The sequence below is a fragment of the Amblyomma maculatum genome, chromosome 4 (assembly GCF_055883805.1).
Source record: "Amblyomma maculatum isolate TAMU_Amacu chromosome 4, ASM5588380v1, whole genome shotgun sequence".
In the NCBI taxonomy this organism is placed as follows: Eukaryota; Metazoa; Arthropoda; class Arachnida; order Ixodida; family Ixodidae; genus Amblyomma; species Amblyomma maculatum.
The window spans coordinates 194,374,636-194,398,521 of record NC_139347.1 but is presented as its reverse complement, the minus strand read 5'-3'; the positions used below and the strand labels follow the sequence as shown (position 1 = coordinate 194,398,521).

Sequence of the window (23,886 nt, the reverse complement as noted above, 5' to 3'; positions counted from 1 at the left end):
ACTGAAATGATAATTATATTTGGGCCAACCTGCCTACCGTTGCACTCTCCGTACGTTGAAGGAGGTGGAGAGACAAACTTCTCCCTTCCGAAGGCATGGCTGGCGGCATGAACATACTCAAGATCGAGGCAATGAAATTTACTTATAAACAAACAACGAAAAAAAGAAAAGTTACAGTGCACAATAGCAAGATAAGAGTAGCATGATATAAATATCGGAAAGAAAGATGAGACAGACAAAAACTATTACGAGGAAGCGGGCAGAAACAGAGGACGCTACAACTTTACATACGGGAATGAATAAACACCAAAGAGCTAGATGAGAACAAAAGGGCGATAAAGATGATGAAAAGATTTTGATAGAGTGACGGGAAACGGTGGCTTAGCTGCGGTGGTCCGGCAAGGTCCTGTCGCAGGAAGCGTCAGGCTGCGGATGCTCGCCGTGGGGCCGAGGTGATGTCGTGGACTCTAGCGGTCTGGGGCCACACGCCTTTGAGGCCGCTGTCACCGCGACAAACCCCCACCTAAACTTGCTGGCCGACCCTGGCTCACACTCACACACCCTGGCTGACCTCATGCACCCGTCCGCACGCACCAATTTCTCAACACCGACTAGTGCGCGTTTCTGTCCCCGCTGCCTCCTCGCGGTAAAATCAGCTGTAACGCAAGGCCGGAGGACAGCGAATGAAAGGCGCGTCCGACTCGAGGCCGCCAAGAAGTCAACTCCACGAAACAAAAAAACAAAAAAAAAACAATCAGGGCAAAAGCCTCGCCGAACACCTGGACAGCCGGTAGTAGGAGATCATCTATTCTCCTTCTCTGTAACCGACAGTCACCACGGTCCGCTAACCAGATGGGGCAGCCAGGACCGAGTTTCCTTCCCTTAAGGCCGGGCCCAGTCGTTACTACAAAACTAGAGGGCTCAAGGCAAAAAAGAAAGGAAACTGGGAGGGAATGCGGTGAATGCCCATTCCTGACAGGGGGTCGAACTCGGCGCCACTTTGCCGGGATCCTCGCTGCCATAAGAGAGAGGAAAGAACAGGGGAGGCACAATTTTATGACAACCGCCCCCCTCCCTCCCGCTTTTGTAATAGAGCATCCTTAGTTTTGCACTGTCATCGCAATCCCGGTGGCATCGTGCCAAGATGCTGCTTGCCATAACATTTTAAGGGGTGTTTGTCTTTTAAAGAGATCTGCAAGGGCGACGCTGTCCGCAAAGGTGACAGAGCACCAAGTTTTAGACGCTCTTTGTAGCTTTGTCGAAAGTACAGAGTGAAGTCATGAAACTGCCACTTGTTCTTACGAGCTTCAGGAAAGTTTGCTTCTGGACATTGAGAAAAAAAGTTCAGTGCAGTGCAGATTGTTTCAAAATGCTGTAATAAAAGCAAGTTCAGTTCCAAGCATGTTTTACTTGCAATCAATAATACAATCATCGAATGTAATATGCTTAAATATTTAAATTTTTTATTCCTGTGAGAATCACATCAATGATATTTCTTTTTCTCCTTTCTTGTACAGGCCCTGGAGAGCATTCCCAACTCTGTGCGTCTGTGGAAGGCAGCCGTGGAGCTGGAGGAGCCGGAAGACGCCCGTATTCTGCTCAGCCGTGCTGTGGAGTGCTGCCCGACCAGCGTCGAACTGTGGCTGGCACTGGCACGGCTCGAGAGCTACGACAACGCCCGCAAGGTAGTTATCGCAGTGCAAGTGTCATCCCAGGATATACTATGGCCTTAGCTAATGTCAACTTCTTAAAGCAAAAGATGTCAGAAATGGTGTTACCATATTTACTGGCATATTTATCGGAAGTGGGTCATCTGTAAACATGAAATTTTTATTGCAAAGCAAGTACATCGAAACTGTTTTTATTCAGACTTCAAGAGCTGGAAAAAAATGCTCAAATTATTAAAAGATTGAATTATTGAATGACCAAGAATCTGCTTGCATTATGGTCAGTTAATTTGTTTAAAGATTCTGCAATGGCTGCTTGCTTTTGTGATGAGAACAGCGCAGCAGTGACAGTTTTTCACAATTCCATTCATGTTTTATAGCATGCGTTTTGTTGGGAGCATGGGAACAGTACTGCTTAAGAATCATACGGGTTTCCCTGGCAACCTTTATAGTGTAACGTGCTATGGGGTGTGTGCCTTCTCCGTAAACAAAGCGGCATACTGGACGCGCTGACAGCACCCTTGAGGACAGCCTCGTTGTGTGGCATTCTCACGAAAGGCTCCTCGCTGGTTTTCTCATCTCCCCTCTTCTACACCCTCCTCGCTGTGGTGGGGCAGTGGTTAGGGCGCTCAACTACTGTGCCCAAGTATGTGGGATTGAATTTTGGCTGCGGCAGCTGTTTTTTAATGGAGGTGAAAAGCAAGGCACCTGAGTGCTGTGCGATGTCAGTGCATGTTAGATTCCTGGACTGTAAAAATTTCTGGAGCCCTCCACTATGGCATCTCTCACAGCTTGAGTCACTCTGGGGTGTACCCCATAAACCAAACCAAACCAACATCCGCGGCACCCTAATTGATGCTAGTGATGCCTTTTCATGCTTCCTCGTGCCCAGTCATCATTAGAACTTGCCACTGGGCAACTCCCATTTCTGATGAACGTCAGCTGGGGCATGCTTTCTCCTTTTTGCGGGCGGAAGAAATACAGTGAAAGCTTGTTAATTTGAACTTCACGGGATGGGGGAAAAGTTTGAATTATCCAATGATCGAATTATCAAATGGCCTAAAAAAAATTGACAAGAACCATTTGCATTACGGTAAATTTATTATCGTATTTACTGGTATTACGAACCCACTCCATAATGAACCCACCTAGCCCCGATTTCTGCCTCAGAATGTAAAAGAAAAAAAAAAGCATCAGTCATTAACACGTCCCTTCCTTTCGCGCCCCTCTCCACAACACATTTCTTGGCAGTGCGCCTAACTGCTGCGCAGTGATAACATCACAGTGTGTTTACCTCTTGATGCCAGCTCTGGGAAGGGAAGCGAGCTTGGCATAGTGCCAGCATTAGTCCGGCTGTGCAATTGGCCTCGTTTTCAGTACCCTCGCTTTATCATGCCACGGCTGATTGGGGCCGGCGCCGTCTACTTCCACGCGGGATAGCAGCAAATGCATTTTGAAGCGAACGATGATAAAAGTTAGCGTCATAATCGTGGCTGACTGCGTGCTTTCATTGGTTGATGGATGGAAGGATGGGTGGCTGTCACAAAAAAGAAAAAAAAAAGAAACAAAGAAAGGAAAATCGTTTTTACCTATAGAACCCATAGTGCCTTTCCGAAGTCATAGCGTATCATGGGCATTGGCCGGAACAACGCGACAATGCTTATTCGTATTTCCAAATTAACAGGGCTCGAATTAACAAGTATTTAGTTGCAGGTTTCGGAAGTTGTGCGCAAGAGAGAGCAAACAGCCGCCGCCGAGGCCGCCAACCCCCTACCCTCTGGCATCGCTGCTTTACCCACTCTTGCATGGTTTTACCTGGCTTCATCTTGTGTCTCCGTTTTGGACGTGCGCAGCCTCTAAATATGTCGCTCTTTCGCTAAGGTGTTTTTTTATTCTTTTTTTGCCACGTGCTGTGCGTCAAGCTGCTCAGATGCGGTGGCGTGTAGTTCGAATTATCTGTAGTAGAACTGACTCCCATTCAAATTAATGGACTTTTTCGTACACAGATCTCTATGGAGCTTGGCCGGGCCAAGTCGTGTAGTTCGAGTTATCCCAAAATTGAAATAATCGAGGTTTGAAACAACGAACTTTCATTGTATAAGAACACATGGCAAACAGCTTGCACTAGGCAGAACACGCTATGTAATAATATGCATATTTGCTGTCTTTTTTAGGTTGTAAGAAATTTAGTGTGGGATTTCGCAATCATTGTGGGTAACCTCTACTCTTCTTCTGGAGGCCATACTTTTGGAACAAAGTCCCCATTGACTGTTAATAATAATACAGCAGAACCTTGGTGATACGAATCTCACAGGGTCGCGAAAACATTTGTATCATCCGAACATACATATCATCAAGACGAACGAAAATAAGTACTATGCAGAAGCATAAGAAAGGTAGTCGCGCATATCTGTTTACGTCCGAGAAGTTCTATTATGGTCGCGCGGTCATAGTTCGGCACTCGCAGCGCACTCAGCGCGACAGTCTATTGCGATGTTGGCGACGCGCGGGCCGCGTGCCTCTGCAGACTTCTCGTGGTGCGTAAAGCATGACAAGAGACAGTGACGTGCCAGTCGCATGGCGTAGCAGACAGCTCGCGATGTGTACAGCGCGACTAGCGGCCGCGAGCTTTACGATGTGCGGCTTGTGCGCGCCTGCCACCAACTACTACTCACGGCTGCACGCCACTGCATACTTTTCACGGCGTGAAAAATGATTGCGATGTCGGCAATGTACAGTCTGCCCGCCTCTGCGTACTTCTCGCGGCGTGTACAGCATGAATGGGGATAGTGACATGCGGGCCACGCGGTACTGCAAACTGCTTGCGGATCGCGATCGCGGAGCCAGCAATGTCCGGTTTGTGCGCACCGGCCGCGTATGCCGCTGCCAGCTACGGTGGTTGTGACGGGTGTGGTTTGTGGACTACACACCGCTGAAAGCTTTCCGCGGCGTGAGCCTGACAGAAAATCACAACGTCGGCGAGGTGCGGACCACGCGTCACTGCAAACTGCTCGTGATGTGTACATACAGCGTGTCTGGTGATCGCGGAATCAACGATATGGGGGCAGTGCATAGTTCTCAAGGTTGCGGTCTCAGTTCGTGTGTTCGTATCATCCGCAGTGGCGCGGAAGAGTGATCGAACCATCCAAAATTTTGCCCATTGTACATAATGCACTGTAGCTGGGAAATTTCGCGAATTCGTATCATCCCAAAATTCGTATCAACCGGATTCATATCATTGAGATTTTACTACTGGTATTTGTTTGTCGATAAGGAAAGTGCAACGTCTCCTTTGCGGTCATGGATACTTGACACACATTGTGCAAAATGAAACAGCGAAGGGAGAAAAGGAGGAAGCAGCACTCGAAAGGTGGTTTCTAGTGTTCCTCATATTTCAAGTTTGTTTGGGTTATTAAATTGCATAAACCAAACCAAACCGGATTAATTTCGACCAACTATGATCCCTTTGTGTACACTTGCATTGTGCAGCACCGGGACATCTCTTTGCATTTGGTCTTCATTGAAGAATGGCTGCTGCTGCTACTGCTGCCAGGATTGAACCTGAATCCTTGGGGTCGGTAGCATTGACAGTGCTTGGGCAGGTGCCCGCAGTAAGGCTCGTCATTTATATCCTCTTGCAATGCAGACTAGTTGTGTAACAACAAGTTTTGGCTTATCTCTTTCACTTTTTAGCAAAGCTGGGTGATGAGCCATTGTTATCATTAATTTGCACTCATCCTCCCCTCTGCACTGGTCTCCACGACAGGTCCTGAACAAGGCCCGAGAGAACATTCCCACCGACCGGCAGATCTGGATCACAGCCGCCAAGCTGGAGGAGGCAAATGGAAACACGCACATGGTGGAAAAAATCATCGACAGAGGTAAGATGAGCAACATGTCCAAGCATGCCAGGCAACTCACTTTGCTTTGAGTGAGTTCGCTTCACTTTTGACATTGTTAAAGTGACACTCAGGAAAGCTTTATCCATTTACTGTTTGCAATAAACATTGATTCTTTGGCTCTTTCTGGCTATTTTGATTCTTGTCTGGCATCAAAAGGCGTATTTTGCAGGGAGACCACTGGACTTAGCAGTTCCTTCTCACCATCTGACGCAAACTCGACACATCCTTACTAGAGAAAAAAAAAAAAAAAAAAAAAAAAAAAAAAAAAAAAAAAAAAAAACGGGTTGTCATTTTTATGAAGTGAATGGCAGTGCAGCGTGGCACTCGGAATCAGGAGAGGTAGGGGGAATCGGAAGCGGGGTTGATGCATACATTTCACCTGCTATATTGGCTGGTGATGGCAACATTTGTATTTTTTTTTTCCTTTTTAATTGACAAAATTTTTCTGTTTTCAGTGGGAGTAGAGTCTTCATGATGAGAATGTCTTCTATCTGTCCTCTGTTCCCCTTTACTATACCTGCAGAAACAGGAATGCTAGCTTGTTCCTGTCAGTTCACCAATGTTGCTGTGTTGGCATTCAGAGTCTTGGAAGAGTGTGGCGGATATTAGGAAGGTATCTCACATGATGTGTGAGGACACATGAACTAATAGTGATGAGAAGCTGCTTGACTGTGGTCTTCTGCTAGTCTTAGTAAGACATTTGTAGTGCTGAGAAATGTCTGTGTGCAGTGCGTCAGGCACAACTCCTTGTCCTCTTGCCCTGTAGCCATTCAGTCCCTGCGTGCCAACGGGGTGGAGATCAACCGCGAGCAGTGGCTGAAGGATGCCGTGGAGTGTGAGAAGTCCCAGTCGATCCTCACCTGCCAGGCCATCATCCGCACGGTGGTGGGCATTGGCGTTGAAGACGAGGATCGCAAGCACACCTGGATGGAGGATGCTGAGGCGGTAAAGCTAAGCTTGCTCCCTTTCTCACTCATTGGCAAAGGCAGTGTGAATCGGTGTTTAACTCTAGGTTCAGCTATCGTCATTTGAATGGTGTCACGGCCTTGTACGACTTAAGTTAATCCAGGTTAGAATGCGGGAAAGAAAATGGCTACGCAGTAGGAAAGTGGCGCTGAGCAAGGGTAGAGGGAGAGCCTCCGTTCGCAAGCCGAGGCAAGTTTCAACAAGTGGACTTGTCTTTGGCTCGGCTTGCAAGCTGAGGCACCCCCTCTACCCTAGTTCAGTGCTCTTTCATATTAAGTTAATCCGATAACACACTTTTTTTAAATGCTACAGCGCTAAAGGCCCCATTTTCTAGGGGATCTGCTGTTGATATTGTTAGCATTTGTGTAGTGAGCGAAAAAACATGGGTATAGTACCTCTGACAGGTGGGGATAATTCATGTACAAAATGAAAGATGGGGTTAAGCAAATATCAAAGCCTCTTATGTTATCAATGCTACGCAAGGGGAGGCAATAAATGGGAGCCATTAATGCTGTCGCGTTATGCATTAAAAGGCATACCTTAAGTGTCCTTTTTTTATTTTGATAGTGTTATACTTGGGAGGGGAGGTTAAAAGTCTGGCTTTGGCCAGACAACCTATGGAAATATGACAATGCCTTCCATGGGGAAGTGTCTCTGATAGAGAAGGGAGTGATTTGCAGATAGAAGTTTGCAAAATTAGACATCTTCAGGTCATCTCTTAGCTTACAAAGAGCATGTAAAGGTAATTAATATATTTGATGAAATGGTGCTACTGAAATCACACCAGCTTATTGATAGTTAGTTGGTTGAAAAAGTATGTCTCATAACAACCCTCTAAGCTGGTGCAAGATGCACACCAAGCTTTTCCAGACTACCTAGCTTTTTGTGGGAATTGGAAATTGTGTTGTTATGCCTGCTTTCCTGTTTGTCACTGTGTTGCGACTTTCCAACTACAGGGGGCATATGTAATGACACATTGGTCACCTGCAGCTGTGGAGTGATGTGAGGACGACCGCTGCAACTGTGCGCTTAGCTCTTCTCTCTGGTGGCGTTACCAGGTGGCTGCCCAGGGTGCCCAGGAATGTGCGAGGGCCATCTATGCACACGCCCTGTCTGTCTTCCCCAGCAAGAAGAGCATCTGGCTAAGGGCGGCCTACTTTGAGAAGAGCAGCGGCACCAGGTTAGTCTTTTGTATCTGGCCCCACAGTTGGGGAGCGTGCCCATTATAGCCAGCCGTGGGGGTGCTATCATTTCCCCATATATACACAGGTAAATAATTTGAGAGCCACATTCGTATGTTGTGTTTTTCACTGTGTACAACTGCCACAACAACGTGGAAAACAGGGGACACCTAACAGGTGGTGGTATGAAATAGGCTTCTTCTACTAGTACTTTTATTTTTCTTTGCTTTCCTTGTTTTCATGGGGTGAATACTACTGCAGTAGAACCCCTTTATAGTAAAGTTACTGGGACCAGCAAAAATCTCTACTATATCAGGGTCTTTACTATATCAGTTGTTGGTGATGATATGGTCCTGAAGATGCTGTCTGGTAGTTAAATAGGAACTTACTGAACACGTCTTGTTGCTTAATGAAAACTGAAATACCTTCCAACTCTCTTATCACCTTTTTATGTCATTTTTTGTTATAAAATGTTTTGTTTACATCTTGTGGAAGTACAAGACCAAAGCTTCACATGAACACGACTCATTTTCTGCCCTTTCTTTCTTGTAGAAGGCAATAGATGATAAATGTGCGTGGCAGTCAAGTGCTGCAAAACCGCACACGCTGCGCTCCGCTTCTTACCTCGTGCTGCACGGTGCTGCGAATGTTCGCCCGTTTCTTCCCCTTTCCTATTTCCCGTTGCACTTTTACTCTCCTCTACTTTCTCAACGGACCGCGCCGCCATCTTTCAGTGTTTGTAGACAGCCTCACTTTTTTTTTTTCCTATGCGGTGTATGCTTTCCCTCACTGCTTCAAGGCCTATGTAAAGTTGGCTTCTCCTGATTGCTGCTAAGCCTGGTGGTAAAGCTATTTAAAGAAACTCTTGTAATATTTTTGTTTTCAGAAAAAAACAACTTTGCTTCGCAATTCTAGGTAGGGCGCGGGCGATGATGTCATTTCGTAGAAAGTCGTCGCTGTGGCCAGACGCACTTTACTATAACCGATTTTTACCAAAAATGTCTTTACTATAAAGGGTTCAAAAAGTACAGTCGTCTATGGAAGAGGAATTGGGATCCGAGTTTTTACTATATCAGAGTTTACTATAGCAGGGTTCTACTGCGAGAATAAATTAAAGTTCTGGAAAATGTAGTTTTTATTCTGTGCTCATAATTGTGATGCCTCTTTGGAAACTGGTAACAAGTGCCTTTCAGCACTGCCAACTTCAGCACTGTGTCTCAGTCCATCCTTGCGGAAAAAGTACAGATGTGTTCCAATAAAAATGAAAAATTTAGGCAAAAACTTCTTTGTAAATTAAAAAAGTAACTCCTTTGCACCTGCAGTTTTGGCTCATCATTTATGCAGAGCTTGATTAACATAGCTTTGATTATGCTACTCCTGTTATTACTACTCTACCTAAACTCACTGCCCTAGTACAATACCCAGCATTTGAGCCCTTAGCACTTCTTCCCTGTGAAGATCAGAGCAGTCATCCTGGGCCTGGCTGCCCTAGTTGTAGTTTTATTCCAATCTTAACCTTTGCATTTGCATAATTTCCTCTGCAGTCTCTCAGGCCTTTTCATTTCTATTAAAATTGGTTTAAGCACTTTGCACTTCCTGGAATAGAAAAGAGGCCCCTTTAGTATTGGCATTTTTTTTTTTGTTTGTTTGTTTGCTTGAGCATTCGAGATGTTTGCTGTGGCAACTTTTTCGGTGCAGTACTGTTGTTGTTGTATGTTAGAACCAGCTGCTCATGGACCTCCTGTTGAAGGATCTCAAGTGGCCGAAAGCTAATTACGAGCCCTGTACACACTGACTCATCTCTCATAGTCCATGGCATTGTTTTTGAGCCTGACCCCCTGATGTGTGGTTCTCGGTATTTTGCCCTCGCAGGGAGACTCTGGAGGCCCTGTTACAGCGAGCGGTAGCCCACTGCCCCAAGGCTGAGGTGCTGTGGCTCATGGGCGCCAAGTCCAAGTGGATGGCTGTGAGTGGTGGTCAACCATTGAACATGCCAGGACTAACACTGACCAACTTCGTGTGTGAAGCTTGTCAGCATGGACTGCACAGGCGTGATTGCAGCATTTGTCATGTGAACTGTCACGTTTGGTGCAGCGATACCTTGCATGCCATTTTGCTCAAATTGCCTCAAGCATTTCAGTTTAAGCAGTGGCTTTGGCTAGGCAGGCATCTTCTGTGCTCTTTTTTTTTTCTTTTTTAGTGCCAATGCGTATGACTTTACTAGTTGCATTAACACCTTATAAGAAGCTAGGTGTATAGAGACCTAACACACATACACAATTCTGTCATAGTGGCTCCAGCAATTTATTGGCATCACTTTCAAGCTTTTCAACCACTGGTTTTGTACAAGATAAGGGTAAACATTTGCACCATTAACGTCATAAGAAAACATCAAATGTGGTACTATAGAACATGAACATACAAGAAAACTTGGATTAGATATAAAAATTGCTTCAAGAAGTCGTAAAACCTCGTTGATATGTTTTTTAAAAATGCAGGAAAAAAAAAACGTATCAGTCGAGAAAACTTTATAGTCCGAACTGCGCGATTTTGAAAATTTTAACCGCTAAATGAGGTACAAAGACATTTGGAATTAAACTTTCACTGCATAAAAGTGTAGGTTAGCATTTATAGACAACTAGCATGCACAGCTCCTTTTTTAGCTCCTGCAGAATTCCCGAAGTCCGCATTTGTGTTGTCCTAAGTGCGGAAGAGATTTAGTAACAAATTCGCGGCATAGAAGGTAATGACGAGCTGGGATCACTTACTTGGTTGGTTCCAAATGCTTCGCCCCTTTACAGCAAAGATGTAGGAAAACCATCACAGTGGCTTGCAGTCGCCAAGTTTTTGCTTATGCTGCGTCGCTCTGACACTGCCTACTCGTAAGCGGGCGAATAGTTGTAGTTATTATCAAATGGCTCACTCCTATGCCGCAACGGAGCCACTACGTTTCTCCTCATGAAGTCGTTTTCGCACGAACGGGTGCCTCGTATGTAGGCTCGTTGGCTGTTTTGGATGCTTCGCCCCTTTGCACCTAGAAAGTACAGGAAAGCACCTGTGGCTGGTGAGTGCCGCTGATCAGCTTCTCATGTCGCGAGCGCTTGTTACCACAGGTTCGATTGGTCACAAAACATACTATATACGAATGCAATTCGTCGAAATATCTAATGTAGTGACTGGGATATCGTCTTATCTGGGAATGTATTAACGGGAAAAAAAATAGTGTAACTCTATGGAAGTTGCTTTGCTGCCCGCGATTTTGAGCATATGAAATGGGAAATCATATGAACCGAGAACAGATCAATGAGGCCCTACTGTGTTACGAGGTAGTTTGCTGCAAAAAAATGCTAAAACCAATTTGATTCAAATCCCCCCCCCCCTCCCCAAATATTTGGCCACTTCAAACATGTTGATAATAATGTTTCATTAAGAAAGTGGAAGTGGGTCTTTCTTGCTCTTTTTAATGTTGAGCAGACAAAGATGTTACATAGAATCCAATAATACAGTCGAACCCCGATATATCGAACTCGAAGGGGATCGCGAAATAGTTCGATATACAAAAATCGGCTTGTGACGGCACTTACGACGCCAAAAAACGATACCGTATTTGTCGCGTAATCAACCCACTCGCATAATGAACCCACCCTGCACTTTTGCACCGAGAATTTGAAAAAGAAAAAAAGCGTTAAGGCCAGCTCGCTCACATGCAAGCGATTGAGCGATCGAGCGGCAGCGACAGAGCGAAAAATTTCAGACTTGTTGGAACTGCGTCCCTCTCGCTGCTCGAGCCACCGCGGCAGCTCTGAACAAGGTTTCTGTGTTGGCCGCGTTGGAACTGCGTCCCTCTCGCTGCTCGAGCCACCGCAACAGCTCTAAACAAGGTTTCTGTGTTGGCCGCGTTGGAACTGCGTCCCTCTCGCTGCCCGAGCCACCGCGGCAGCTCTAAACAAGGTTTCTGTGTTGGCCGCGTTGGAACTGTGTCCCTCTCGCTGCTCGAGCCACTGCAACAGCTCTAAACAAGGTTTCTGTGTTGGCCGCGTTGGAACTGCGTCCCTCTCGCTGCTCGAGCCACCGCGGCAGCTCTAAACAAGGTTTCTGTGTTGGCCGCGTTGGAACTGCGTCCCTCTCGCTGCTCGAGCCACCGCAACAGCTCTAAACAAGGTTTCTGTGTTGGCCGCATTGGAACTGCGTCCCTCTCGCTGCTCGAGCCACCGCGACAGCTCTAAACAAGGTTTCTGTGTTGGCCGCGTTGGAACTGCGTCCCTCTCGCTGCTCGAGCCACCGCAACAGCTCTAAACAAGGTTTCTTTGTTGGCCGCGTTGGAACTGCGTCCCTCTCGCTGCTCGAGCCACCGCGGCAGCTCTAAACAGGTTTCTGTGTTGCCGCGGCCAGAAATCGCGAGCGTTTTCACTTGCATGTCGATGGCGCGCGTCACTCCGTTTCGGTCATTTCATCCACAGCTCATTTCTTGGCAGCGTGCCAAGATGCTGCGCAGCGATAACGTCGGGGCGCGTTTATCTTTTGATAGCTCCTGCGGTGGCGGGGAGCGAACTTGGCAGAGTGCCCGTGATGGCTTGATTGCATGTACAAGCCTGGTTCGATTTATCACGCCGCGCTTGGGGCGGCCGTCATGATCGCAGCAGCTGACCGCGTGCTTTTGTTGAATCATACATGCAAGGATAAACGACTCCCGCAAAAAAAAAAAGAAAAAAAAAAAAAAGAACCTGCCGTTTTTTAACGTCTGAACAGCACAACGGTAAGAAAGAATGACTCGCAAAAAGAAAAACAGAGAGCTGCCGCTTTTTAACGTCCGCAGGAACCATAGCCACCTCAGCCGCCGCGCGCAGAGGGTTGCAACACACGCTGGAGAAAGCGTTGACGCCTGTCTGAAAACGGACTGAGCTGGCTTGGCACATGTGTAGCGTGTGCTGAAGTAGAGAGATAGCTTGGCAAAAGGATGGGCACACCCACGCACATGGCTTGCAAACGTCATGTGTTGGCGCGCAGAAAACGCTAACTGCAGATGCTGGCGCCTTTGGGGAATGGGCGCGGCGCTGCCCAGACCAGCCGTCGCCGAACTGTCCCCTCTCATTCCTTCCGCACGTGGCTTGAAAACGGCACGCGGCAAACGGCCAAGGGTGATGCGATCGTCTTTGGGGAAGGCACACCTTCCAGTGCGTGGTGCGGAGTTTGATATATCGAACGACCAGTGAAATTAAGTTCGATATAGCGGTTTTCCTATACTTTTGCATGGGATTTTCAAGGGGATATTCCGTGAGTTCGATATAACAGAAATTCGATATATCCGGGTTCGATATAACCGGGTTCGACTGTAGTAGTGTTGTGGTGGTAACTAGTGCCGTTGAGGTGTTGTGTCAATACAGCAGCACGGAGTGGACATCCAGGTGGCGTGCAGAAGGCAGACTGGACAGGGGCGTTGACTGGACTGTATACAGTGTCTCATGCGGTGCTGTGATCGGTGTTTCGTGTGCTTGGATTAGGGCTAGGGCTGGTTGAATAACCGCCATGCTGACCGCATGTAGTTGAGGTTAATAAAAGTGTATTAACACCTGTAACAAGTAGCTAGCTTTCAAGTTGATACAAGTATGCTGCCCTTCATATGCGAGTGCAGTGGACCCTCAGTGCCTTTAAATTTTTCTATGCCTGTATAACAAATGCACAGTCAAATTCCATTACAATGAACACTGCCACAAAAGAAATTTTCACCACAACAAAGCATTACTGATTTCCTGCCATGAAGCCACACAAGGCAATCCCATTATTCCTTACACGTAAACCAGTTTCGCAGTAAGGTTCGTGTAAAATTTTTGCACAGAAGCGACCAACCTTTTTTTTTATGCATCCTAATATGCGAGTAGTATCTCGTTTTGTTTTTTAAATTTCTTTCTTGTTGGTAGAACCTCTGCCTATTAAGAGGATTTAATGAGCAGGCACATAAGGATGTGATCCAGCATTCAACTGCCTGTGATGGTTTTACTCTTGGCCTAGCACCTCGAGCTCTGCGCTTGTCAAATGCTTATTGGTGTGTGGTTGCTTACTCTCTTCATTGACGAAGTCTTAATGAAAAGCAGTTGTATGTTCTCTTTAATGTGAAATTATTGTGTGGATGGTAAAGGTTAACAACATAAGACATTTTTATGACAAGTGGTAGCTAGTTCCAAGCGCTTGCGCTGCAACTTCAGTGTGAAGCGGAACAAGGCACGTTAGGCCTACTGACACTGAGCAAGTGGTGCGCAACAATCCACAGTCGCACCGAGTGCTGGCGGGTAGCACGTCATTACAAGAAGTGCAATGCACTCTAGGTTCGCTTTTGGGTCATGAGCAAACATAGTGGTGACGTTTTTGAAGCGATAGCAGGTCACGTTCACCAAAAATTCGGCGTCAGCGGCTGTCCGTCGGCATTGGGATTTTGAACGAAAAATCACAAGCACTGCCAGGCGATGGCTGGCAGCTGACATGGGCGAGCACTAACTGAACAGTTGCCTGGCATTACGTTTAGCAGGAGTTACCAGCTCAGGCCTCTCCTTTCTTATTAGAGGGTGACTTCCGAATCAGCCTGCCAGGACCCTCGCATTCACATTACCCCTAGGCCACGCAGGCGTGTTCATACAACTTAAAGCGGGGCTTTGTATTGTTGTGGGACGCTGTGCCCGCCTAGAGATAGGCACAGAAGAACGGAGGACACCAGGCAAACACCACTTGCCCCGGCGCTCTTCTTTTGTTCTCTAACCCTCGCACTGGCACCGCGCGCGCCTCTTCTTTTTCTGGCACAGCGCTCCACACTATTGCATCACACTAGAGGTTAAGTGGCCCCCCAAATTATTTTGCCCTTTCTGGTGAGCCTAAGACAGGCTTTGCTGCATGAATGCCAGAGTGGTGATGGCTCTAGGTGCAGTTTCAACAGAATAAAATGTTGCCAGTATGTTCGTTCCATGCACTGCAAAACATACTCGAAGAATCGTGGCAATTGCATATTTGAGAAGTTTTACTAAGCATCGATTTTGATGTATAAGTAATCCTTATTTAATGCACAGTGACCTGAGCTCACATGTGCACCGCATCATGCTGAAAGGCCCTGTGGCAACATGGTCTTAATATTAACTTTTACAGATCAAAAGAGGGGCGCTTTTATGACGCTTGTGGAAAAATATTTATTTTTTGATAGCAGTATAGTGGTTCAGTTTACTGCGCAAATAGTATGTGTACTGTCCCAGATTTCTAATCACATGACACCAATTTCCAAACAGTGAGAGACCAGTGCTGGCAAAGTTTTTGAAATAATTGGTGTTCATGAGCTATCCAGTTTAATCTGTCAGTGTTTTGGTACTGTCTAACTACAACAAAGTACCGCTGCAGTGAAATTTTTCTTGGTCCCATGAATTCCATTGTAGCAGGGTTTGAGTGTACAAGCCAGCCGATTTACTGAAGCGATTCATTGTGCTTTCACATAACTGTTTGGCTAGAAGGTCGGTCTGAATTTGTGTCATCTGATTGATTACTGAATATATGAGGCACTTTTAATTAATATAAACTGGCCAAGCTGCTTTCACATCTTTAGTGGAACATAATTACCAGCATCTAGTGGAGACAATCACCTAACTGAGGCAACTTTCATTCTGACTTGCACCTTCTTTTCAAGAGCTCTACAACAGTCTAGGCATCAAGGCGGAGGACTAAGCTGTGCCATTTTTTTGTTCTTCAGGGTGACATCCCAGCAGCGCGGAGCATCCTGTCCCTGGCCTTCCAGGCTAACCCAAACAGCGAGGAGATCTGGCTGGCTGCCGTCAAGCTGGAGAGTGAGAACAATGAGTTTGAGCGTGCGCGTCGGCTCCTTGCCAAGGCACGCTCCAGCGCCCCCACCGCCAGGGTTAGTGTGCCTCTTGCATTCTTTTCATGTCTTGCTGCCTCTTCCTTTCTCTTGTCTTGACTGCCGTTTGTGCCCACCGAGTCTGAACTGCTATTGCCTGTAAAAGTTGGGCATGGCAGATAGGCTAAGTAGCTTCCGGAAAGATGGGACTGGCTGATGTGTATACCGGATCGCAGCCGCAGGATGGCGTGAATTATTAAGAAAGTGAAACTGAAACTATGTGGCTGAGCTATATTTTGGAAATGGCTGGGAACATCTGACTGGCATCATGCCTGCCATAGCACACACGAAGTGTGCAGGCAGCATTGTTTTATTCTGTTGAGGTTATGGGAAGTCGGTATCCATCATCACTGACTGCACGCATCGTACCTTGACGTGATCACCCATTCGAATTAACCGGAGTGAGGCCCACCTATGTCCAAATTAGCGAGTGTCCAATGCCATACATAGACTTACATGGGCATCGGCCAAGATCACGCGTTCAGTTTGAGTGATTAAAATTTCTGAATTAACGAGATTTTACTGTATTAAAAGAACTTGAAGGTGGGCTAGATGGTATGGTTTTGCTGAATTCATTATAGCACAATTCCAGAGATGAACACTGACAGAAAGGACTCAGGACTGGTGCTATAATTAGCGGCTGTCCTGTGTCCTTCTTTCTGTCATTGTCCATCTTTGGAATTGCGCTATAAAATTGAATCCTGCGACAACGAAATTCACAGTGCAGGAAAAAAATTTAGTATTGCAAAGATTTTATGTAAAATGCAAAAAGAATTGCCCAAGCAGCAGCAAAAATATCTAATCTTGGCTTGCTTGTGCTTCACGATAAGCAACGCTGTCTCGTGTGTTCACATTCAGTTAGCTAACCCGTCATCATGGGTAGCAACAAAACTCTTTATCACGTCGAAACCGTCCATCTCCTGTTAGGCGGTTGCAGTAGCGGGCACATCCTGCAGGTCGTCTTCATCATTGGAAGAATCCTCCTCATTCTGGACCGCTTTAATGATCTGCTCATCACTCAGATTTTCATGAACTTGCACACTAGCGTCAGTGCCGATGTACTCATCGAGCTCGAGGAGCACGCCCCAGTGTGCTCCAGGCAGCAGATATCATTTGCAGCGCCATGTACATGTCCACCTTCGTTTCTCGTCCGGTTGGACAGTTGAAGAGCAGCCGCTCAATCAACCTCGTACGGTAAGCGCGCTTCAGGCTAAGAATCGCACCCTAGTCGAGAGGGTCTAGAACAGACATACAGTTCGGAGGAAAAAAATCTGAGCTCCGTGTTAGCTTGACTTCGTTGGAGTGATGCGCTGAACAATCCAGAAGCAAACAATCTTCCCAGCCCTGCCGCTTCATGTCACGGTCGAATGCCACCACCCGTTCGATGAAAATAGCGCGGGTCCTCCATGACTTTTGTTTGCGACGTACTGCACAGGTAAGCTACGGCTTCCCTTGAAACAGCGCGGCTTGGCACTTTATCCGATGACTAATAACGTACGCTTATTGGAGCCATCCAAGTTCGTGCAAAGCAGCACTGTGACACGCTTTTTACAGCACTGCCCCTTGAAGTCAAGCATCCTGACCGGCAACTTCCCGTAGAACAGCTCGGTCTCATCGGTGTTGTAGACGTCTGCTGGCGTGTAGTCACTTAAAGGGAAGCTGAAGCGGTTTTCAAATTGCATGAAATGCTGTGGTTGGGAAGAAAAGACCTCGAAAATCATATGTGTAAATTTTTTCTCGATTCTGTCCGTTAGAACAGCCGCAATCGCCTTTTAAAAACCCGTCGCGGACACGCCCCCGTCGCCTCCGGAAGCGCCGGGTTGGGGGATGGCAAAATTGGAGAGCTGGCGGAAGTGACGCCATTCACGGGGAGCCGGCCAGCCGTCCTGCCCGTCCCGCATTGCTTGCTCCGCTGCGTCTCGCGCTTTGGCGTGGCGAACGACGATTCAACGTAATCCTTTGCTAGTGCCGTTTGGTTTTTCTAGTTCGAGCGTTCTGTGTGGAGTGGGTGTAGCGACAAGTGGCCATCATGCCGTCGTTCTGCGCAGCATTCGGCTGCGCGAACACCTGCGGCCGGGACGATGTGGTGTTTCACACGTTTCCAAAGGACAAGAAACTTTCAGCACGGTGGGTCTCTGCCGTGAAGAGGAAAAATTTCGTACCTACGAAATCAACAGTGTTGTGCTCGAACCATTTCCGTGACAGTGACTATTATCTAAGCTTGGGAACGATGCGGGCACTCGGAATTTCAATTAAATCAGCGCAACTGAAGCCCGGAGTCGTTCCGTCAGTGTTCCCGCACAACAATAACGCCTTGCCACCTCCAAGAGCGGCCTCCTGGCAGCACAAGCAGTCCTCTTCATTATTCATCAGCGCGCAGCACATGCAGCTGCACCTAATTGAACAAAATCCGATTATTTGAACTTATAAATATTTGAGCAATGCAAACAATTTGCATTCGTGAACGCTTGACAAGGCTGACGATCGACAATAGTATAGCGTTCGTGCAAATTTTTCCTCGAATAAAGATGGCAAACTCGTCGAGCCGCGGTATGCATATATCTGTTGTAAGTCATTCTGCTGGCTATCTCGCTGCACAACACCACCAACTACATCCTGCCGAAACAAGACCAACGGAAAGCCGCAGACAAAAAGAGGTGAACAGGACGACGCGGCAAAGATCTGCCGTGCCTCGTTTTCTTGCTGGCTTTACTTGTTTAAAATGTGCCAATTCACCTAGCTCTCCACTCTACTACATCTCGTAGGACGACAGAAGAAAAAAAAAATACAGGGGCGCACTTAATAGCACACACGAATAGCTTTCTCTCTCATCTCGTTACACTGCAGTCCAGCAGTGAGCTCACTAAACAGGTTTGGCGCTCTTTCGTAGTAATAAAAGGCCTTCGGATGTAAGTAGGCACCGTGCTCTAAATAAATGAAAAACAAACACTTTAGCTCGCGTGACTCGTGTAAGCATGCCGGCGTTTTGAATTCGATATTACAGGTGTCTGGTGTTTCGGCTGTTATGCAGCAGCCAGTAAGCAACAGCGTTTCGACGTGATTTACTTTATTACCACTTGCACATCTACATCGCAAAGATATGTAAAAACAAGCACCTACGCAAAACATGCGTACCAGAGGAGATTTCAAGCCCGTGAAAATGTCGCAGCGTCACTTTCTCCATCGGCGCACTCCGCGGCGTCGTTGGTTCCGCCGTTTTCTGCAGCCGCTGATGGCTCGAACATATATGGCGAGAGTCCAAACTGTTCACTACTGCCCGCACTATCCATAATTTTCAAGACTATGCCTTCCAGCCAACTGAAGCAACGCGCTAGCAACGCACTACGCAGCAACGCCGTCGGTGCAGGCCGGAGACCCGCGGGACGCCCGTAGATGACGTCACGACGGTCCCGACCACTCACAGGCGACAGTGGCGTTCGCTCGGCGCCCTGAGGCGCTGGCGCTCGTTTTCTTCTAAAAAACAGCTGTTTGCGTTTATTTAAGCCCTTTTTTCATGCGATATTCTTGTTCAGTGGACCAAAAACAACTAAATGCTGCTGAAAACTCAATTTTTTTCGAAAAGTGCTTCAGCTTCCCTTTAAAAGTCTGGCCACATTGCTTGCCTTCCAAGCAGTCGCTCCGTCAACGTCTGCCGACATCAATTTGCCGCACAGCACTTTTCTGACGATATTATGGCGGGCCATGAAACGATTCAGCCAGCCTATGCTGCCTTTAAAATCGTCTATGCCGAGTGGGCACCATAGTTCACGGCTTCCTGCTAGACGATGCTTCTGCTTATGGGGGAGTTCCTGGCTCGTGTTTCAATGAGCCACTGCTTTGTTCAGCTTTCATAGAGTGGCTGCGTAAGCTTTTTGTGCTTCGACGACGTGCCTGAAGCAAGTGCGTTCTTTGTTTTTTTTTGTTTCCGAGTATTATGGATATCGAACTTGCAGCAGTTCCAAAGTTTTCAGCAATGGCCGCTTTCTGCTTGGGCGATGATTTGCGCTTTCTGCTCGAGCGAAAGAATTTTGCTCTTTGATTGTGTCCCGCAGATGAAAGCTGGTTGTCGTGGTAGACACAGGCAGTAAGTGACGCAACCATGAAACAAGGCCAAAATGGCGGAACTGGTGTGAAAATAATTGCATACTGACTGTGGCTTTGGATTTGACTTGGATTTCTGTCTAGCCAGTAAAACATGTTTTGGTTACGATTTTGCTCACGAAAATTTCATTGAAGCGGAAAAGCGCCGCAAAAATGGTTTGTTCAAAAAAATTTAGAACAATAATTCCTATGGGATACTGACAGGGAACAAAAAAATTCTTCGTTGCCGCGGAAATGTTTTTGCCGTAGTGTTCATTGTGGTGGGATTCGACTGTAATGAGCTTACCATGTTATTTTCACAAAACTGCGTATAAAATTTCACAAACTCAATTCAAAGGAGAAATGGATTGGGTAATATGAAAGATCCTGTGAGTGCTTTTGTAGACAGCACGCAAGTTTAAGTACTTTAGTTTGATTTGTGGCTATACCTGGCTTGTGACTATGTGCCACTGACTCCTGAAGCATATCTGTGCATTGACCGGCTGCCAGTAAGACTGTAACTGATAATTACTGTAGACTCTTCTAGCAGCAGTATGTGCTTCTGGGAAGTAATTTTATTCAGCATTCCTGTGCTTCCTTTCATCTTTAATGTAGCCTGGTACTCATTTTTTTTTCATCCTAGTGGTTCTTTGGCGTTTCTTTCCTTCTTAGAAAAAATTTGGGAGCCATTGCTTCACAGTGCTCTTCTCCTTTGCTTTCATCTTTGTTTTTGTTACCTGCATGTTGATGTACTGAAGATAAATATTGTAGAGGGCTGCCAATACAGTGAAGATTATTTGTAATGTAACCACTTAGAGGAAAGCATTTTTTTGTTTCTGGTCACTGGTCTCTATCCCATAGGACTGAACTGAAAGTCATGACTATTTAATAAGTGGTGACACAAAGTGAAATACTGGTTTTACTGCTGTTTTGAAATCTGCTTGGGGGCTGTGCAGGACATCCTGCGTGGAAGTGCAAAAAAAAAAAAAAAAGAAGGTTGATCTGACAAGAATGTGAGAGCACAAAGTGTTTTCATGATGGCTAACACTCCGCTGCTTAGGTTGCATGATTTCTGTTTCGCTTTGCACTTCACCACACAGACCTTGCTCTCGCTTTTTCGCATTTTATTGCACTTCGAGTTGTTGCTGTTGCTGCTTGCTTCTTCTGCATCTTTTCATTTCTCAACGCATGGTTACACTGCCACCTCTTGAAGCAATGACAGGTTATCACATTGTCAGCACTACTTGTCCATCTATCCTCACCATTATTGAGGCAGTACCCAGGCAGCGCAAACCATTGGCCCAATATTTCAGCATATTGGCACTACATCGGCGCTATGTAGAGCCGATAACTGCCAGTGCACCACAACGTTAGGCTGACTATTTATGTGGCCTGCATAGTTGTAGCAATGTATTGTGATGCATAAAGTGCAGCGGATGAGTTGAATGATGATGAACTAGCATGCCAGGACACAGTAAGAATCTTCAGCTAAGGGAAGCCTAGTGCAGGAGGAATGGCTTGAGTGATGAAGTGCTGCAGTTCCTCTGCTGAATGGAAAACAAGGTAATCTGCAACACCGTGTATAGGCTTCCAAGCACCGTCGAGCGGCGCTGCTGCTCCTGACAGGGAGCGCCATCTCTGACAGAAAAATAGAAACTGGGGATACACGCGGCGGCACCATCTAGGCATCCCGTGCAAGTTTTCTCCTTTCGCTCGCTCGCTCGCTTCCGCGCACGTGCAGACGTTTCGCGCTGCATGTTGCGGGGACAGAGAAGCACATACTGGGACGCCGCTGGCTCAGCTCGCTGCCTTCACGGCGTGTGCCGTGCGCTTTCTCTCGCATGAGCACGCGCCCCCGCAGGCGCACCGCGACATGCCACCGGCATTCCGTCTTGATTGGGCAACCTGATGCGTATTTTCATAAAGGATACTTATAGGCGGGAAACTTTTTATTCACGTCTGCACTGTAGAGCAGACAACAAACGAGGATGAGTAAATATTGATTGTGAATGCGTCCCAAGTTAGCAAAAATGTAGGAAGTGCATCTCGAGGTAAGTCCGCTATGTAATTATACTGTCGTATATAATATGTTTAAAAACTGCTAAAGTATCATCAGTACTGTGAAATAAAGTGTCCCGCTCGTTGACCATCGTTTTGGCCTATAGCATGTAATCTGTATACGGATTTGTTTTTTTATTATTACGACGTTACTAAAGAAAATCTTGCAGTAGAAGAATAAGTATATAGTCCGAAGGAGGTGTTTCTTCAAAGACAAGAACGCTAGCAATCTCATAAGCACATGCGTGCTCCGTGCGCTGCACGCGACATAATGGGCTCGCTGGCTCGAAAGGCAGGTGAAATCCAAGCTTGTACTACATAGTGTTTTATTTCGGTTCTTATTAAATGGTTGTGCTTAATTTAGGATAATATTTGGTTTGCACTCACTCACCCTGTGACGCGAATGGGATGCTCCGTGCGAGTAGTGTCAGTCGGGCCATAGGTAGGATCACTTTTGTACTAGTACTGCACTTCCGACATATCTTCGTTATTAATAATAATAATAATAATAATAATAATAATTAGTTCACTTATTGGCCAATTTGCAAAAATCTGTAAAAGCATCTCAGCAAGGCATGTTTTCCGACGCCGCCCCCACCCCCGAAAAAAAAAAAAGGCCTCGTTCCTAGATATTTTCTTGGTCAATCTAAAAATGAAAAGGCAGCTGTGGACATTGGGGTACATTCACACATCAGTGTCGATCGCGGACGTCGCATCTGTTGATTTGGTTGCTTTCAGAGCACTCACAAAGCAGGGAGAGAGCACAGAAAATCGGCAAAACTAAACATGCGGGGAGTGAAGAGCAGGATAATCTTCCATCCTCTTTACTTTTTATGCATGGTGTTAAACCACTGTACTTTTTTGATGCCTCTCCAAGCCGTCTTTGTCAGCTGTCAACATTTCTGAGTTTACAAAGAAAGGGGAAATTGGCTCTTTTCGTTTCCACAAAGAACGCAAGGCTTCTCAGAACGCTGTCATTCGGTTGGAAAACAGGTTGCAGACAGGCTTCCAAAGGAGTCTGCAAAGTTTCACACGTGAGCCTCGTCTTTTGGTGCCTCGCCTACTATTGCGGTACTTGGTGCATCCGTTTCGCATCCAGTGGAAGTGTTTTTGTAGCGCCAAATAACAACTAGGCGCAACGTGATCGCCGCGCATGCACAGGAACCTAGCAGAGCGTCTGCTCCGGCGAAGCCCCATTGTTTCACATTTCGTCACCACGCTAGGAATGCGGCGCTGCCGTCGCGCGGCGAAACTTGAGCTTGGATTCCCTATAGGCAACAGCAAGCTGAAATTAGGGCTTTTTTGCCTGGCTGTACATGGCATGCTTCAAGAAACGGTGTTTTATGGTAATGCATGCATCATAACCGGCTTCAGTAATAAATCAGACATATTTGAAAAAGAAGCTTCCCATCTGTAACATATTTTGACCTGAAAAGAGAATGATTTGGTTGTAACACAGTACTGCTTATAGTGCAGAGTTTCATGGCTGCTATGTGTTAGAAGCAGTCCACACTGTGCTTTTCTTGAGGAATGTACTACACCAGTTAAATATTTTTTTTTCTGATCCTAGAAAATATATTCTGCTTCAACCCTAAAAACGTCACCAGTTAGTCCGACTGAGCTCAGTGGGGTACAAGCTTTTACGAGACGCTGTAATCCTTGCAAAGCGGGTCATGGTTACTTCATACCTTTCTGGTGCAAAAGAAAAAAATGAAACTCCTATCTTGCACACTTTTTCCATTCACAATTATTTTTTAGGTTGCCGGGATGGTCAAGAGTCACCTCTAGAGTCACCTCTAGATATTAGCCACGTTCATATTACTCATGCTGGAAGGAGCTTATGCAAGGCCTATTTTCATATGGAGTTTAATATATCACGTGCATTAGTAGTCCAGAAATTGTGCTTACTAGAAGTCCAGCGTGATGCGTGAAATATCCTTGGTCTGCTGTGAAGTGTCGTTCAGGCATCTTGCCCCTCTTGTCTAATAAGTCCTCACATAACATCTTTGTGGTGGTGCAGCCGTTTATCTCGGCGTCAGCCTCCGTGCGATGGAACTCCGTAGCGGCCGCACAGTATGTTTATTTGGCTTTTTCTGTTTGCTCATAGTATAAAAATGTGCTTACTAGAAGTCCAGCTTGATGTG

At 46.4% G+C, this 23,886-nt stretch overlaps 1 protein-coding gene across 1 annotated transcript in view; it reads left to right on the top strand.

Annotated features, from left to right (window-relative positions):
- Positions 1-23,886, top strand: part of Prp6 (pre-mRNA processing factor 6) — an 88,496-nt gene that overhangs the window by 54,279 nt on the left and 10,331 nt on the right. Inside the window, exons 13-18 of the mRNA XM_084602878.1 lie at positions 1,518-1,685; positions 5,434-5,548; positions 6,336-6,514; positions 7,594-7,715; positions 9,589-9,682; positions 15,440-15,604. Coding sequence (XP_084459004.1) covers positions 1,518-1,685; positions 5,434-5,548; positions 6,336-6,514; positions 7,594-7,715; positions 9,589-9,682; positions 15,440-15,604 — 843 coding nt within the window. The remainder of the gene's footprint in view (positions 1-1,517; positions 1,686-5,433; positions 5,549-6,335; positions 6,515-7,593; positions 7,716-9,588; positions 9,683-15,439; positions 15,605-23,886) is intronic.